Raw genomic sequence first — 19,207 nt, 5'->3', positions numbered from 1 at the left:
ATAAATATTAAAATATTTATGTAGAGATAGGCACTGTGCACCCAAAAACTTTACAGAATTTACAAAAATTATAAACAACACTTTAAAAGTGCCTGGATATTTTTCAATTCCTTATAACATAGGCCTTATCTGATTAAAGATGAAGTGCAAGTCTCAGGACCATGTAACATTATTTGTCTGGTGAAGCAACTAGCATATATCAAGTAATACAGTGGCGCAGCCAGAGGGGAGTGCTCTGACCCCCCCCCAAAGGAAAAAAACACTAGAAAAATTTCCAAAACTCTACCTAATTAAAATTCATTTTTTTATTTATGTTGTGTTGTGTCTTCTATTTCTATACTACTTACGAATTAACGATCATTGCAGATGCTCAGTTATAGGTCGTGTACGATGCGTAGTGTGTATTCTAAATCGTCTACTCAACTCGCCCCCCCCCCAAAAAAAAAGATTAAATCCTGAGTGCGCAACTGAAGTAATGTATCGTTGCTTGCGATCCAATATTCCACATAATGATATAACAGTGCAGAAAGATGTACGTGAAATACACAAAAGATTTAAAAGCAACTAAAAAAAACGATTTTATTACTCCACTGCTGTATCTTTTGTGTGATTATAGGAATGGACAAGAATATTTAGTAAAATCATATAAAAATCTGTGTATATTATCTTTAAAACGACATGCTTTCTCTGAGTTTTGGTGAATCTATCAGCAGTTAGATATGCAACGTACAGTGTTCTAAAACAAATATAATTTACAACTGATTGAAAGTTTATAAATTTCAAATACAAGTGCTCTGTATTTTCTTTAAACCACGAACTTATAGAACATTAAAGATTACCATAATTATTTTTTCTCTTTATGGAATTTTATCATGACAGGTGCGCATACAGAATTTATTTCTTTTAGTTTATGTTCGAGCATATCTTTTTTAGCCAAGAGGTTGTCTTCCATCCAATTTACGATGTCATCACACTTCTTCTTTACCTTTTCCTTGTCTTCCATCGACAGTTTGTCATCTGCATCATTCACCACTTGCTTCATACTGTACACGTAACTGTCAAGGGTGTTTCGTGCAGCAATACGCTGACGCTGCTTTTCATCCTCTCGGCGATACTTTTCTGCTTCGGACAGCATGCGATCGATTTCTTTTTTTGACAGCCGACCTTTGTCATTGGTGATGCGGATGCTCTCAGACGTTCCTGTGCTATTCTCTTTTGCTGACACGTGCAAAATTCCATTGATATCAATATCAAAAGTAACTTCAATCTGAGGAACACCTTGGGGAGCATGTGGAATGCCAGCCAAATCGAATCTCCCTAGTACATGGTTGTCTTTAGTTAAGGCACGTTCACCTTCAAACACCTGGATGGTTACTGCTGGCTGATTGTCAGAGTAGGTAGTGAAGATTTTTGAAGTTTTACAGGGAATACTAGAATTTCTTCCTACAATATTAGTCATCAGTCCACCAGCAGTTTCAATACCTAATGACAAAGGTGTTACGTCTATAAGTAGCACATCTTTGATGACGTCACTAGTGTCGCCGGTAATAATGGCTGCCTGCACAGCTGCTCCGTACGCTACGGCCTCATCCTGGTTGATAGACATGCACAATTCCTTACCATTGAAGAAATCTTTCAAGAGTTTCTGAATCTTGGGGATACGAGTCGAACCACCCACTAATACTACATCGTGGATTACTCCCTTCTCCATCTTGGCATCATTCAGAGCTTTCTGCACTGGTTCGAGAGTGCTACGAAACAAGTCCATACACAGTCCCTCAAATCTGGCTCTAGTGATCTTGGAATAGAAATCAATACCTTCGTATAGAGCATCATTTTCGATGCTTGCCTCTGTGCTGCTGGAAAGTGTCCTTTTTGTACGTTCGCATGCTGTCCTCAGTCGGCGCAGGGCACGTGGGCTGTTGCAAATGTCTTTTCTGTGCTTCCTTTTGAATTCTTCGGCGAAGTATGTCACCATTCTGTGGTCAAAATCTTCGCCACCGAGGTGTGTATTACCAGCTGTTGCACGGACTTCGAACACAGAACCTTCGTCTACTGTCAATACTGAAACATCAAACGTACCACCACCAAGGTCAAATATCAAAATATTTTTCTCACCTTTTAGGTTTTTGTTTAGTCCATAAGCAAGAGCAGCAGCAGTGGGTTCATTAATGATTCTCAAGACATTCAGTCCAGCAATCACTCCAGCATCTTTAGTTGCCTGACGCTGAGAATCGTTAAAGTAAGCAGGGACTGTAATTACGGCATCTTTGACCTTTGCACCCAGGTAAGTTTCTGCTATTTCTTTCAGCTTCATAAGTACCATGGCACTAATCTCTTCTGGATCAAAGAGTTTCTCTTTACCCTTGTATGTTACTTTAATTTTTGGCTTCCCATCTTCATTTACTACTTTAAATGGCCAGTGTTTCAAATCTTCCTGTATTTTAGAATCATCACATTTCCTTCCTATTAAGCGTTTTGCGTCAAACACCGTATTTTGCGGATTAATGGCAACTTGTGCTTTAGCAGAATCACCTATAAGCCGTTCCGTCTCGGTGAAAGCAACGTAGCTGGGAGTAGTGCGGTTACCTTGATCATTAACAATTATTTCTACCTTTCCGTGATGGAAAATACCTACACAGGAATAGGTAGTTCCTAAGTCGATGCCAATAGCTGGAGTTTTTGGCATTGTTCTTTTATTCAAGACTCGGTTCAGAGAAGAAAACTTTAGCATATTTTCAGAGGAATTAATAATTAATATGCGATTGCTAATGTTCTGATACTGCCGTCGCAACTACGTTAGAAAGAAGATGGAAAATTATTTGCATACGTTACCCTGTCATGACTGTACATTCATAATTCGATTACGAAATCGGTGTATAAGCAAACGTTACAAACGTCATATATGTTAACCAATCAAATGTAAGAAGCCAATAATATGCTTTGCGACAACTATCGGTTGAATAAAATAAAGTTCTAAAACTTTTTTTGGATTTCAGAAAATATGCATTCATGATATAAGAGTGCATAGACTGTGAATTTAAAATTTGCGCAATGTATTCGGCGAAAGAATAAAAATTCTGGACGTTAATTTTGATTAAAAATTTTTAATGAAAATAATACGAAAACCTTAATAATAATAACCTAATACGCTGACTAGTAGGAGCAAAGAAGTCTGAACTGTTATGCTCAGATTTGGTTGCTTAGGTTTCTTGGGAATGTGAAGATTGTTGAGAGGATTCAGAGCCGAGTAACCAAAATAGTTTTGGGAATATGGAATGTCCTGTATGAGAATAGATTGAAGTAGTTGATCATGGCGGACATTTCATGTTGTTTTGAAACAGTACTACTACCATCGACATTCCCATTTTATTTTATCCTAATACAAAATTCCCGGGTCAGAGCTGACTACTACCGGGTGCGTCCCCAGGTGGCGGATCGGCGAACAGCCTTCAGATATGGAGGTTAGCTGCGATATAAGCAGAGCAATCTGGCGAATAAGCAGCCGTGGACCAACAGCGACTGAGCTATCAGGGCGTGGGGGAGCAGAAGTGGCAACTCTGTCTCACTTAAAACCCCACAAAGCCCAATGACAACTCGGTGACATGGCGAGTAGTGCCGCCATTAAATAAGCACCTACTACTGGGGTTACTGCCCCTGACATTGGGAAGCAGCATTGTCAGTACTGACACAAGGTTGAAGCCAAATGATGACGGAAAAGCTTGTGATCAGAGATTTGCAGATGGCAATATGATTATATTGTGTACGTCTGTAATACTGCGGAGCAGAAAGCAAACGGAGAAACTACTGCTCTACCTTATCTCCAGAACAACCACCATGGCGAGCAAACCCTTACAATTGGCCCCAAGTTCCCGCCGTCCCTTAAATGGGACAGGGGTGCGAAGAATCTCCGGGCTCAAAATGGTGTCCACTTTTAAAATTGCAACTTGGAATGTCAGAACTCTGTATGAAGCTAGCAAATTAAGAAATGCCACAAGTGAAATGAAGAGACTGGGCATCCGGATTTTGGGAATTTGCGAGACAAGATGGCCAGGATCTGGAAAGTGTCAACAAGATAATACGACAATGTATTACTCTGGGAATGATGAGAACAAACATCGACATGGTGTAGCTGTAATAGTAGATGAAGAAATCAATAAATCAGTAATAAATTGGATTCCATTTTCTGAAAGGATAATGCTGTTACAACTTAAGGGAAATCCCGTTAACATAAATATCATCCAAGTTTATGCACCCACATCTGACAAAAGTGAAGATGTTGAAGAGTTTTATAAACACCTAAAAGAGATTAAAAACCTAACAAAGAAACATGATATAAACATAATGATGGTTGACTTCAATGCAAAAGTGGGAAGAGGGGGTGATGGATAAATTGTTAGCGAACATGGTTTAGGCACCAGAAATGACAGAGGAGATCGCCTAGTCCAGTTCTGTCAGGAAGAAGATCTAACAATAGTAAATACCTGGTTTAAACTTCCACCCAGAAGACTGTACACTTGGAAATCGCCTCAAGATAACCAACATAATATTGTCAGAAATCAAATTGATTATATACTGATAAATAAAAGATTCCACAGTAGTATAAAGAGTGCAAAGACTTATCCTGGAGCAGATATCTCATCAGCCCACAATCCCATAGTTGCAGAAGAACGTCTTAGATTAAAATCAGCTAAAAAATCACAAAAGAAGAAAAAAGAAAATTGATGTAAAAAAACTGAAAGACCCGAACATAAATAAAAGTGCCAAGACACAGCTTAACCTGCGATTACAACAGATTAACATAGAAGAAAATAAAAGTGTGGAATCTCTTTGGAATAGCTAAAAGAATGCCATCGTAACAACAAGTATTGAAAAAGTAGGTTATGTGAATAATATAAAACAACAGGAATGGATGACAGATGAGATTCTTTCTCTTATTGATACAAGAAGAATGTATAAAAACAACGACCTAGCCAGGTATACAGAAACACATAACATCATCAAGAAAAAAATAAAGAAGCCAAGTAAAATTGGATGAAAAATTTATGTACTGAAATTGAACTGCTTCAGAAGAAACATGGTAATTTCAATCTGTATAAGAAAATCAACGAAATTTCCGGAAAACTGAGGAAAAAGCAAATAGTGTCTCTAAGAGACGAAAATGGAAAAATAGTTCTAGAAGAAGAGAATAAAGCACAGATTTGGATAAAATATATAACAGAACTTTTCAATGATACTAGACAGAAGCCTATAAATATAAAAGATAACATTCAAGGACCAGCAATCATGAAATGCGAAATAGAGAATGCTATACGAACAAGTAAAACAGGAAAAGCCAGTGGACCAGATGGTGTGCAAAGAGAATTTTTAAAATTAATAGAACCAGATAACAACAAACTTCTTGAAAAACTATTTAATAAAATATATGAAAGTGATGAATTTCCATCAGATTGGCTCAAATCTACATTTATCACTATCCCAAAGAAACCCAAAGCGAATTCCTGTGGTGACTTCAGACTGATTAGTCTAATGAGCCAAACATTAAAAATATTTTTGAAAGTAATTCAGAATCGCATTTATAGAAAAAGTGAAGAAATTCTAAGTGAAACACAATTCGGCTTTAGGAATGGTTTTGGTACTAGAGAGGCCCTTTTCTGAACCCAAATATTGATACAAAAATGCATAGAAAAACAGAAATGTCTTTATGTGTTTCATAGATTTTGAAAAAGCATTCGACAAAGTCAGACACACTAACTTAACAGAAGTCCAACAAATAAGGCTAGACGAACAAGACATAAGACTAATAACAAATCTGTATTGGAGCTACCGTTCAATTAGATAACATTACCACCAGTGATATTAACATCAAAAGAGGAGTGAGACAAGGATGTGTGCTCTCACCACTCCTGTTCAACATATATGCAGAGGTAATCTTTAAAAAAGCATTGGAAGAATGTTCAGAGGGAATCACAATAAATGGAAAGATTGTTAACAACCTACGATATGCAAATGACACCGTGCTAATTGCAGATAACATTATGGATCTCCAAAAACTCGTTGACAGAGTATACATAGAAAGCCAAAGAATGGGAATAAATATAAACATCAACAAGACAAAATACATGATCATCAGCAAACATCCAGTCTCATCAATGAAACTGACACTCAGTGGGAAAAATATTGATCAAGTGTCAAGATATAAATATCTTGGTTGCTGGCTTAATGAACGGTGGGATCCAGAAATAGATATAAAGACAAGGATTGAAGTTGCACGGCAGTCCTTCATGAAAATGAGAACACTATTCTGCAATAAAGACCTAAACATGGAAGTCAGATGCCGAATGCTGAAATGCTACGTGTGGTCTATTCTGCTCTATGGAGTTGAAACATGGACATTGAAGGCGACAGCCATCAAGAAAATCGAAGCCTTTGGGATGTGGCTATACAGAAGAATGCTAAAGATATCATGGACAGAAAAAAATTACCAATGAAGATGTCTTAAAATCCATTGGCAATGCTAAACATCTTGTACAAATAATCAAGAAACGAAAAACATCATATCTTGGACACATCATGAGAAACAGCAAATACCAACTTCTACAAAAGAATTGATGGCAAAGGTACTAGAGGAAGAAAAAGAATATCATGGTTTGACAACATCAAGACGTGGACAGGAAAGAGCAGTGCACAACTGCTCAGATTAGCACAAGAGCGCAGTTTGTTCACCAAGATGGTCGCTGACCTTCGATAGAAATAGCACAATAAGAAGAAGATACAAAATTATCTGCAAAAAATAGAAGGATTAGCGTATTCTTCATTAAATTAATTTGTCATTTTTTTCGTGTTTGATTTCTTTCGTGTTTCTTTTATCTTTCTGTTGAGAACACTTTATTATAAGATTTAAGATATTCGTTTATTTATAAGGATTAGTGTAAACCAGTTTCATCATTAACATTCATGTAGCAATAGGTAGCGTTACACTAAATGAGTTATTGCAAATTCCTGACAGAATCGGTAGCAGTCGTCCAAGCCATAGATATAAGGGTAGACATTATCATAGAGTTGGAACTTGGAACTTCTTTGGGAGATGGACCCAGTCCTTGACTCTTCATCTGATTTTAGCTTGAGTGTGAGGGGATTATTGTGGGTAATTTACCCGCTCATTGTGAGCATTGTAAACTGTATTAGCTTTCTCTAGCGATGGCGGATTTCGTTTTTTTATATTTGAAACGATCTGAGGGTTTGTAGTCTGCTGCCTATCGAATTAGTTGATTTGGGTGATTATCTGTGATTGTGAAGAACTTTTCTGCAATGCCTGTCATGTAGGTCTTGATATCTGGAAGGTTGGCTTCTTGGTGTAATTGCTGGTTTCTGATGAACCAAGGAGTAATAAATGCCATTCTAAGGTATTTGTTCTGTATCGTTTGCAATCTGAGGATGTTCTGTTTAGATGTCTGTCCCCAAGTTGGTGAGGTGTAAGTTATCTGAGGTCTTATCACTGATTTGTAGAGGAGAATTTTGTTGTTTATGTTTAGGAAGCTGTTCCTATTCAAAAGTGGATATAGCTGTGCAATAGTCTGACTTGCTTTGGTGGAGACACTATTTATGTGTGTCTTGAAATTTAGGCGCTTATCCATATGAACTCCTAGATACTTGGTAGAGTTGTGCCAAGGAATGACTTTTCGAAACATTTGTATGTTTGTGTTCGGTTCTTCTTCACGTCTGGTGAAAAGTACTGCAGAGCTTTTACCCGGGTTGATTGCAATACGCCATTTTTTGTACCAATTCTCTAATTCGTGAAATACTCTTTGTAGCTTGCTTGAGGCTAGATGTGGACGGAGGGATCTGGCTATGATAATTGTGTCATCGGCATAAAGAGCGGCGTAGGATGGGGACAACTTGGAAGATCTGCTATGTATATGGAGAAGAGTAGGGGGGACAGCAGCCGTGTTTTATTTTAAATTTTCTGTTATTCAGATATGACGATAAGTAGAACTAGTGGTAATGGGATTCCAACTTCGTGTAGTTTAAAAATTAGACCGTTGTTCCATACTCTGTCAAATACCTGTGTTATGTCCAGGAAGACTGCACCAGAATGTTGGTGCCATTCGAATCTTTGTGTGATGTATTCAATGACTCTATAAATTTGGAGCGTTGTGGAGTGATATGTCCTAAAGCTGAATTGCTCATCTTGTATGACGTGGTTGTTATCTATTGCCTCTTGAATCCGTGTGAGTATAGCGCGTTCGGCTATCTTGCCTACACATGAAAGAAAGCTGATCGGTCTCTAATTCTGAGGAAATTGTGTATTTTTCCCAGCTTTTGGAATTAGGAAAGACATCCGCAAGCTTCCATCGCTCTGGAAAATAATTTAGTCGAAGGATGGCATTAGTGATGGCTACCAGATGCATAACCCCTTCTCGGGGGGGTGGGTAGTTTGGGTGCTTTGTTCATTATTCCATCCGGACTCGGAGCCTTTTTGTTGTTTAGCTTTCTTATGATCTCATATATTTCTGTTGGTGACATAGGTTTGTTGTTGGATTGGAATGAAGCATTTTGAGTAATTTTACGTGTACTTGTGTGTGGATTTTTCTTATGAAGTTTATATCTATATTGGTATAATTGGGGTGCATTGTCTTTCTAAACTGTCTGCAAATGCTTCTGCTGTTTCTTCATCATTGAAGGCGACTCTATATTCACCTTGAATTGGAACTCTTCGAACGTAGTGATCATTCTCCACAATGACTGATCCTCTGTGTTTAGGTGATGTATTTTGTTATTCCAAAGTTGGTTTCGGTGGTCCTTTAGAGTATACTGAACCTGGTTTGTTGTCTGTTAACTGCCTGCTTAGCTGTGGGATCCATTGTTCTGTGGTATTGTCTTCTTAATCTGTTTTTCTCACGGATAAGACGTTTTATGTCCTCTGGGAGTTTATTTGGTGGTGCACACTTGGTTATATTTGTTACCTGTGATATTGCTGTTAGTAATTATTTTTCAAAGGTTTTCACTGCTTTTTCTTTATCTTCGGTGGTTGTATGTGGCACTGGGCCAAGGTTTTTGTGGAAGGCTAAGGGAAGTTGTTTCCAATTTATGAAGCTGGTGGTGCTTTCCGTTAAATCTTGTATGGTTCCTAATTGCAAAATGATAGGTTGTGATCAGAACTTAATTCGTTAACTTCCTGTATTTGATAGCTGTGCGCAATGTTTTTTAGTATTGCTATATCAAGTACATCTGGACGGCCTGTTGCTGCGTAGTGTGTGGGTTCTGTGGGTCCTATTACTGTCATGTTTCTTGTAGTGGTATATGAATTCAGTAGTCTGATGTTGATATTCGAGTTTCTGCTGTTCCACGTGGAATGTTTGGCATTAAAGTCACCAGCTACGATTACTGCTTTACCTGCGTTGAGTATTTCATCCAGATCTGAATTCAGGAGTTTTTTATTTTATTTTTTTTTTGAGGGGGGGGGGAGTTGTAGGCTGCGAATATGCTGATACTGCTTGTGTTTTCTATATGTATTTCTATTCCTGTGGTTTCCATGTGTTCTGTTTGGGGCTATTGTATTATGCTTTATGTTTCTTTTGACAAAGATGGTGGTGCCTCCTCCTCTTGCATAGGATCTGTCTGTACGGTATGTGCTATAATTGTTGATTCTGACCCTGTCACTGAACGAAGGTGTGTTTCATTTATAAGGATGATATCTGCTGCAAACTCCTGTAGTTCCTGCATTTTGTTGGCTAGACCATTTGCGTTCCAGCTGACAATCTGTAATGATTTAGGTTTTCTATTTGTCTTATTCATTAAGGATTTCAACAAACAGTGATTAAGTATGCTTTAAGATGCTATCCTTAGCTTCTTGAGTTGGGTTGGTTTCCAGGAGTTCAGCAAGCATTTCTCCTATGTGGCTTGTTATTTTCTGTAGGATAGGTTTCTTGGTTTGCTGTGACTGTTTTGGTTTTGGGACTTTGGGGTAAGTTGGTCTTGTAACTTCAGCATACGTCCTTCCATCTGCTGTGGAGATTGTGGTTTGATGGGAATATGTGCGTTCTTGTATAGGTTTGTTGGTTTGGAGTTGAGTCTTTTGATTTTTGAGGAAATGCTATGCTGCCCCTATAGTTTGCGGGGTGTGGGCCTCCGCAATTTGCTGGTTGTGTGCGGGATTTTTGGCATTCATTGGTTGCGTGTTTGCCACCACATTTAGCACATCGGAAATCTTCTTTGCAGCAGCGTTGTGAGTGGCCAAACTTTTAACAGCGATGACATTGCGTGTTGTTTGCTTATGCCTTAGCAATTCAGTCTTGATGACTAAATCGCAAATAGTCTGAGGATCGTAGATGTGTTTCTGGTCTTTACTTATCTCTACCAGTATTAGAGGATTCGGAGTTTTATCAGCTCTGCCCATTCGGCTGAACTTTTGTAGGACTGAAGCCTTTGTTTTGGAGATCTTCTTGTACTTCACTTGTTGTAATGGACTCTGTTACCCCTCTGAGTACAACTTTAAGGTTCTTTTCACTGTTGAGTGCAAATGTGTGGTAAGGAAGGTTGCTATTATCCAGAAATTATTTAGATATCTGTAATCGGTGGAAGTTTTTGGCTGGATGCGAATTCCTTCTTCTGTATTAGTGGCTTTCGTAAATGATATTTCTAGAGTTCGGAGTGAAGTAACAACTGATGTTCAATGATTTTTATCCCTTAGGATGACTGGGGGTATTCTTTCTTTAGTATTTGTATTAATATCAGTCTCCATTTCTACTGTTTTGGGTAATTCTCTAGTAACGGAAATTTTCCTCTTTTTTTTTTAGTTTTAACGGTTTGGAATTCTTCTTCTGCGTCAGCTGTATCCAATATGTGGTGGTCATCATTGTGGGGTGTTTGCGCATCCTCAGGATCTAGTGACTGACTCGAGCCTCGCTGTCCGATGTCTATTGCCGTCACGTTATCTAGACTGTCATCTGTGTCAATTTTAGGGAGAAACGTGTCATAGAGTTTTACTTTTCTTGGCCACCTACTACTAAGCATCTCACCTAAGCGGATAAATTCCCGATAAACGTCCTCAAACTTTGTCTCGTTTATCAGTTTTTTCATGTCTATCAATTATCAAAACTTAAAGTTAAAAGGCTGGTCCTAGAACCAAAATGTGAAATCCCGTAGATCAAATCGATGACCTACCAGCAAAAAGAGATCCCATAGTCACAAAACGCTTACCTTTGAATATCTTGATTTCCTCCTTTACCCTTACGTTATCTTAAGAGCTTTATAGGAAAAGTGGAGAAGAAAAAAAAGTAAAAGTGTTTTTCATTTTCACTGTAATTACCGTCACTTTTTTAAATAGAAAATATAAATTTTAAGTAGAAAAATAAAAGCTCTCAGGGGACTCTGTAACCCCTAGAGAGCGCGTCCCCTGGGTGGCGGATAGGGGAGCCCACCATGTGTGTGTGTGTGTGTGTGTACATGCGCGTGCGTGTGTGTGTGTATATATATACAGTATATATATATGGTGGGGTGGTCCGAATATACTGAATAAGGACTCGTGGACTAACAGGGCCATAAGGGGCAATCATCTTGATTGTAAGGGAAGGGAGAGGATAGATCCTAGCTGGATCTATCCTCTCCTTCTTCTACTTTGAGGAAGACCCACTTACTTTAATCTTTCCTATAAGGCCTTATCAGCCAACTCTTCTTACTTTATGACCCTTGTGCTATTAGAGTACTCGAGGGCCATGGGGTCTTTTCATTTCTGGCCTTACAACTATGTCCTCTCTATAAACCTTACTATATTTCTTCTATAATCTACCCTTTCCCCTTCAATATACCCTATTCCTCCTATGGGTTTAAATTCGGAAGAAGGCGAGTTCAGAAGCCTTAAGGTAGCAGCTCTACCACTGAACTATTTCATCGTCAGGCTAGTCCCCTGACGATGAAATAGGATTGAATAAACATATCGGATTGAATCTATGGGAAACGACCCTGGAATGGAAAAGGGAAAACGAAAATGGAAACGACAAAATATAAATCACATAGCAAACTGGAATGTAAGAGGAATAGCATATAAAGAAATAGAATTAGACCAGTTATTAAATGAAAGAAATTTTAAAATAGCAGTAATCACTGAAACAAAAAAGAAATTAAAAGGAACTATGAGAACTGAAAATTTTATTGTGATATACAGTGGAGTCGACAGAGACCAAAGAGCACAAGCAGGAGTCATGATTTGGATTCATAACTCCCTTTCAAAACAGTTAAAACATTATAAATTATGGAATGAAAGAATAATAGAAGCTAGAATAAAAATAGATAGAGGCTATTTAACAATAATTGGTTTATATGCCCCAGAAGAAGGAAGAGAACAGGATAATATTGATTTTTATAATCAGCTACAAAACATATATAATAAAATAAATAAAAATGATTACATAATTTTAGCAGGAGACTTAAATGCAAGAATTGGAAACACGAAAATTAATAATAATATAGGAATACATGGAGAACACACTCTAAACAGAAATGGTAAAAAATTGATTGACTTTGTAGTTTATAATAACCTAAAAATAATGAATTCCTTCTATAAACATAAAGACATACATAAATATACTTGGGCAGCAAGAGGATGGAAATCAATATTAGATTACTTCATATTAAATGAAAAGACATCAAGATTTTCACTAGATGTTAGAGTTCACAGAGGATATGAAATAAGCAGTGACCACTTCCTTGTTAAAATAAAATTAAGATTACCACCTAAATGACTACAAGTAACAAGAACAGAAAGAAAAATTGAAACATTTGTTTATAAAACTAGACTATTGAATGACACAAATGTACAATGGCTATATGAACAAAGAATTAACCAGTATCTAGATAAAATAAAACAAAATGAAGAAATAGAAATAGAATGGCTTAATATAAAAACGATACTAAATGCAGCAGCAAATGAAAGCTTAGGAAAGACCAAAAAATTCAATAAAAGAAAAAAACTGAAGATCTGGGATGATACAATCAAAGAAATAATCAAAAAGAAAAAAGAAGCCTATCACAAATGGTTAAGCAGTAAAAGATTAGAAGATGAAATAGAATATAAAAGAATAAGAGCCATAGCTAAAAGATAAGTCAGAAAAGACATAGAGAATCATGGAATAAATTTGTTTCTAATTTAGAACATGATTTATATAAAATAAGACCCAATGTATATAAGATTTTGAAACACCTAAATGCAGATACCAAAGAAAACATAAAATTAAACACTGAATTGAAATTAGAAGAATTTCTAAATTACTACACAGAACTGTGGACAGACAAATATTTTAAAAAAGACAACTGGCAAACAATTAACGAAAATGAAAAGGAAATAACTGAAGAAGAATTAGAAATCAGCCTGAAAGAAACAAAAAACGGAAAATCACCTGGGGAAGATAAGCTCGGTTCAGAACTATATAAATACGCAGGAACAAGATTCAAAGGAAGACTCTTATTATTTTTTAATAAAATTTACTCAACTGGTATCCCTCCCCCCAATAGAATGGAAAAAAGCAATTGTGATTCCTATCTTTAAGAAAGGTAATAGAGATGACCCTAAAAACTATAGAGGTATCAGTATACTAAATTCATGTTACAAAATATACAGCAGAATCTTAAATAACAAACTAATGAAATATTCCGAAAACTTTATTCTAGAGGTACAAAATGGATTTAGAAAAGGAAGATCATGGATAGACCCAGCCTTCTGACTAAAATTAATAATAGAGAAAAGAAAAGAATATAATTTAGAAACACATATTGCATTTATTGACTTTGAAAAAGCATTTGACAAAGTTAAAAGAAACATATTATTTAACATATTAAAAGAAAGACAAATACCAAATAATATCCTAAAAGCTGTCACAAGTATATATGAAAATAATCAAATACAAATAAGATTAAATCATGAGCTATCATATACAAGAGAGATAAACCAAGGGGTCCGACAGGGATGTCCCCTCTCAGCAACTCTTTTTAATATCTACTTAAATGAAATAATAATAAAATGGAGTAAAAATTTACATAAAGGAATTAAACTTTCACCTACAGTTAACTTAAACACTCTTTTCTTTGCAGACGACCAAATAATAATTACAAATTCTGAAGATAACTTACAGAAAGCTATTTTAAATCTAAATGAGATATCCAAAGATTATGGTATGATAATATCAACGGAAAAATCAAAAACTATGGCCTTTAAAGGACAAGATCCAGCAAGAACTAAAATAGTAATAGATAACAAGATCTTAGAACAGGTGAATTCATTTAACTACCTAGGATGTATGATCACTTATGAAAATGAAAAAGATATAAACATAAAAATTGCAAAATATTTAAAAATAACAGGAGTAATTAACTCTATATTTAAACCAAACCTAGTTCAAAAACAAACCAGGCTAAAAGTATACAATACATTAGCCCTACCGGTCTTAATGTATGGAAGCGAAATCTGGACAATAAAACAAAAAGACAAACAAAGATTAACAACTGCAGAAATGAAGTTTATGAGAAAAACTGCAAAGTATACCCTATTTGATCACAAAAGAAACGAAGATATTATGAAAGAATTAAACCAAGAACCAGTAATTGAAATAATTAAAAAATATAAACATAGATGGATGGAACACGTTCAAAGAATGAAAACAGAAAGATTACCAAAACAAACCTTAAAGTACAAGCCATTAGGAAAAAGAAAACCAGGACGTCCTCTTAAACGATTCAACGATGACTTGTAAGGCCGAAACAGGCCATACTAGGCCTAAATCCTTGATACGTATGATGATGATGATGATGATGATGAAAAATAAAAGCTTTATGGATACAGTTTCGTTTAAAATAAATAAATAAATCCTAGCTCCACATGATACTTTATTACTCAAAACAGAAAGAAACGTTTTTAGTGTTACAGATTGTAACACTTCGTATACAAAGCACTAAACAAAATGCATCGATTGATGAATTAGCAGAATCATTACCAGAAATTAAACTCTCGAATCCAAAGTTCCTTGCTAGGAATGTGAATTTCTGAATAAACCTGCGCTCTAAAAGTTATCGTATATCATTTTCATGAAAGTTAAGATAATGATGCAATACAGAATCAAAATTCTCTTCCATAGTTAAAATTCTATTATGTACGAGTTCAAAAAAGTTAGCGCCTCCGTAGCGCAATTGGAAGAACGACGGTACATTGCGCCCTTCGATTGGAATAGGCCTAAGTTCGATTCTCGTCGCGACGGGAAGAATCTTTATCTGGTCGATTTCAATCGATGGTGAGTTAGCCGATCTCATACGGAGGTAGCAGGGTTTTTTCTCCCGGAAACTCGGGTTTTTCATCCCGCATACATACAAATCGGCCCTTCAGAACACACGCAATTTACAGACAAAAATTACTAGTTGTGGTAGTGTTGGAGGCGGGCGGTAGATGGCGTTGATTCGTAGTAGAGGTAAGATGTAGAGACAGTTGAAGATGTCCTCCCGCGATGAGTCTTCGGACTCCTTGCAGGTATCAGGAATAATAATAATAATAATAAAAACAGAACTCTTTCATTCCTTCTCTCTCTCTATTTTTTTTTTTTTTTTTAAATCTCTTATCTACATTTTGCAATCTCACTTGTGCAATTATATATAAAAGCAATGAAATTGTAATTTATATTATCCAAAATATACGCGGTTAGGGTTTATTGTTATTTCGCAGAATATTCTGGTTTCTTTACCAGATCGACCACCTTATCCGCACGGTTTTATTCTTCTTCCTACTTACACGAATCTAGGCCAGGTGGCCTGTTTCGTTCTCAGCCCAATGTTTTTTCATCGGTCTGCCTCTATTTCTATGACCTATTGGTTTGTAGTTTATCATCTTCCTCGTATTCTCTCACATGCTATTCGTTCTAGATGCTCTTTTCATTTAGTTCTATATTTTTCTATGGTTTCCATTATTGATGTTTGGTTTAGTTCTTTCAGCATGCCTTCATTTCTCTTTTTATCTAGTCTTTTATAACCCACTGTTCTCAGTATACCTTTCATCTGCAATGATTCTTTTCTTATCTATTTCCTTATTGTTCATGCTTCACTATCATATAATAATATTGGTTTTGATAAAATATTATAATAATTCTTAGTCTGCTTTTTTTTTCTTGGTAACCTACTGACCTTGATCTTTAATGCTTCGTTTATTTATTTATTTATTTCAGAATTTGTTAATTTTTGTTAGAAATGTCCAAATCTTCATTGTAATTTAATTTATTGCCAAAATAATTAAAATTGATGAATTGATCAATTATTTTATTGCCTATTACGATTTTAGTTTGGATGGGCATTTTCCCTTTGCCATAGTTTTATTTTATTTTATTATTTTTGCTTGAGAGCATATATTGTTTTATTATTAAATTCGGTTTAGATACTTTATGTAGCGTTCTCAGTTGTTCCAAACATCACTTGTTCGTCCGCAAAGAATAAAGTACCTAAGATTCAGTTATTTTCTTTATGAATTCCTTTTTTTTTATTAACCTCCATTATTTGATTAGTTCATTCATAAATAATATTAGAGATAGGGAGTATCCTTATCTCCTAAGACTTCCTGTTATTTCAAATTTTAGTTTTGTTCTCTTCTCTTTCTCCCCCCCCCCCCCTCCATATAGGCTATGGAGTGGTTTTAATAAATTTATAAGCAAGTATCAAAGAATTTATATCTGGCTATCTTATCAAAAACTTTTTTATAATCTATGAATGCTAGGTACGTTTCTAAGTTGAATTCTTTTCGTTTCCCAGTTAGTAGTTTGAGGCTGAATATGCAGAATCTTCCTCTTCTAAAACCATTCCATTCTTCATTTATATTTTTTTCTAGTATAGAGTTGATTGTGCTCTTCAGTAATTTAGCACATAACCTGTCTTTCAATAAACATATTCCACTATACTTGTCACACTCAGAACGTTACTGGCAGGATGGGTGAAGCATACATGCTTTTCATATTCCCCTTTGTCTGTAGAGGGAAAACTATGGGTGAGGTGTTATTGAGCTTTAAGCTTGCCATGTGAGAGTAGTGAGAATAGCTGTGTTCAGCTGCACGTAGGATTGAGTTGGGTCTTTTGTATTTGCAGTAATCTGCTTCATTGTAGTCAGTAGCTTCTTTGATAAGCGGGTTTGGGTGATTGTCTTGGTGAAGAATTTTTCTGCTAGATCATGGAGAAGGGAAGAAATGTAAGGAATGTTGACTTTCTATGGATCTGGGAGTTTCTGATAAACCATGGGGTGTCCAGAATCATCCTCAGATATTTGTTTTGGATTATCTGTAATTTTAGAATATTTGTTTTAGAGGTATGGCTCCATGCAGGGGAAGCATAAGTGATGAAAGGGCGTATTGTCATCTGGTAGATAAGTAACTTGGTTTGTACACCAGTGTTCTTCTGCGGTTAATCATGGGGTAAAGCTAAGCAATTACTTTGGATGTCCTCGAGTCTATGAGCTTGATATGTTTGCTGAAATGGAGTTTTTTTTATCTAGTTGCACTCAGAGATATTTGACTTCTATCTGCCGTGGAATCTTAACTCCTAACAGATGAATGTCCTCCTTGCTAAGTACCTTCTTTCTGGAAAATAGTATGGCAGAACTTTTTTGGGGGGTTTACTTGGATCCTTCAGTCTGCCAACCACTTCTCTAGTGTACTGATATTACCTTGAAGTTTTCTGATTGCCAGTTGGGGGCTGAGAGATCTTGCTATTATTACAGTGTCATCTGCATATTGTGCAGTGATGATTGTTCTCGGATTTTGTGGGATGTCAACTATGTAGATTGAGAATAGAAGCAAGGACAGAAGAGTACCGTAGGGAAAACCAGCCAGGATTTTACGTATGGTTGATACTATTCTGTTGATTTTAATTTTGCATATATCTATCTTTGAAGTATGCATGGATTATTTTTGTTAATTAACTTTATTAGTATGTTAAATTCCACAAGTTTATAAAGAAGGCTCTGATGCCACACCTTATCGAATGCCTTCGCAGCATCGATGAAAACCACAGCTGTATGAAGATTCCAGTTGAAGCCTTTTGTGATATGTTCCACCAGTCGATGCATTTGTTGGACTGTACAATGGCCTTTATGGAATCCAAATTGCTCATTAGGGATAATTCCAAGCTTATCTGTTTCTGCTTGAAGTCTGGTGAGGATGATTTTCTCGGTAACCTTTCTGAGGCAGAATAAAAGACTGATGGGTCTGTAGCGTTCGGGGAGTTGAGTGTTTTTCCCTGGCTTCTTTAACGGTATGATATCGCAGTTTTCCAAGCTATGGGGAAATGCTGGAATCTAAAAATGGCATTAATTATATTGATAGGATGGACTACAGCTTTTCTTGGAAGTAATTTTATTATTCTGTTGGTGATGCCATCTGGGCCTGGAGCCTTTTTGTTGTTCAGATGAGTTATGATGTTTATTATTTCTGCTGGAGTAGTGGGGGTGATAGGTTCTGAATTATGTTTATACTGTCGTAAAGTTTTCTTGACCTGGCCGTGAATCTTGTATATGAGGTCAATTTTTAGGTTTACATAAGATGGATTGCATTGCGTTTCCAGGTTTTCTATTAGAGCTTCTGCTTTTTCTTTGTTTGTATGAGAAATTCCTTTCTTAGTTTGTATGGGGAGTATGAGTTGTCTTTTAGTACGGAGGACTCTCAAGAATTTTCAGACGGAATGATCCACTGTGTTAATATTAGCTAATTTGGCTTCCCATTCATGATTTCTGTATTTGAAGAGCTTCACGGACTTGTCTATTTAATTGTTCAATATTGGTTTGTCTTGTGGGGGGCTCTTGTGTTGTGGAATCTCTTTCTAGCTTTGTTTTTGGCTCTGATCAGGTCCATGATTTCCTCTGGGATTCGACTGGTCGGGTGGAAGACAGTGGTTTGCATGACTGATGCTATTGCTTTTTTGATCTGGTTTGTCAAGTTATTTAAGACTAAATCTATCTCTTCCTTTTTTCGGATGATAGGTACAGGGCCAATGTGTTCAGGAAGAACTTTGGCCGGCTTATCCCATGCTATGAATGAGTGTAGGTGGGGGGGGGGGGAGTTGTTCTTGCATCCTAAGTTTGAGCAAGAAGGTATTATGGTCAGATTTTAGTTCATTGACTGTTTCTAACTGGTATCGATGTCTGATATTTTTGAATATGACAATGTCTAGTATATCCGATCTTCCTATACAG

At 36.4% G+C, this 19,207-nt stretch overlaps 1 protein-coding gene across 1 annotated transcript; it reads right to left on the bottom strand.

The window, feature by feature from the left end:
- Positions 1-708: 708 nt before the first annotated feature.
- On the bottom strand, positions 709-2,772 carry LOC150094320 (heat shock protein 68-like). The gene has a single exon (XM_090411762.1). The coding sequence runs from the start codon at positions 2,732-2,734 to the stop codon at positions 845-847; it is 1,890 nt and encodes a 629-aa protein (XP_090267888.1). The 5' UTR covers positions 2,735-2,772; the 3' UTR covers positions 709-844.
- Positions 2,773-19,207: the final 16,435 nt, after the last annotated feature.

The sequence above is a fragment of the Typopeltis vanoorti genome, chromosome 22 (assembly GCF_054136105.1).
Source record: "Typopeltis vanoorti isolate ZY-2024b chromosome 22, IOZ_Tvanoo_1.0, whole genome shotgun sequence".
NCBI classification, from domain to species: domain Eukaryota; kingdom Metazoa; phylum Arthropoda; class Arachnida; order Uropygi; family Thelyphonidae; genus Typopeltis; species Typopeltis vanoorti.
The sequence above is the reverse complement of the archived record's forward strand: the minus strand, read 5'-3'. Positions and strand labels throughout refer to the sequence as shown.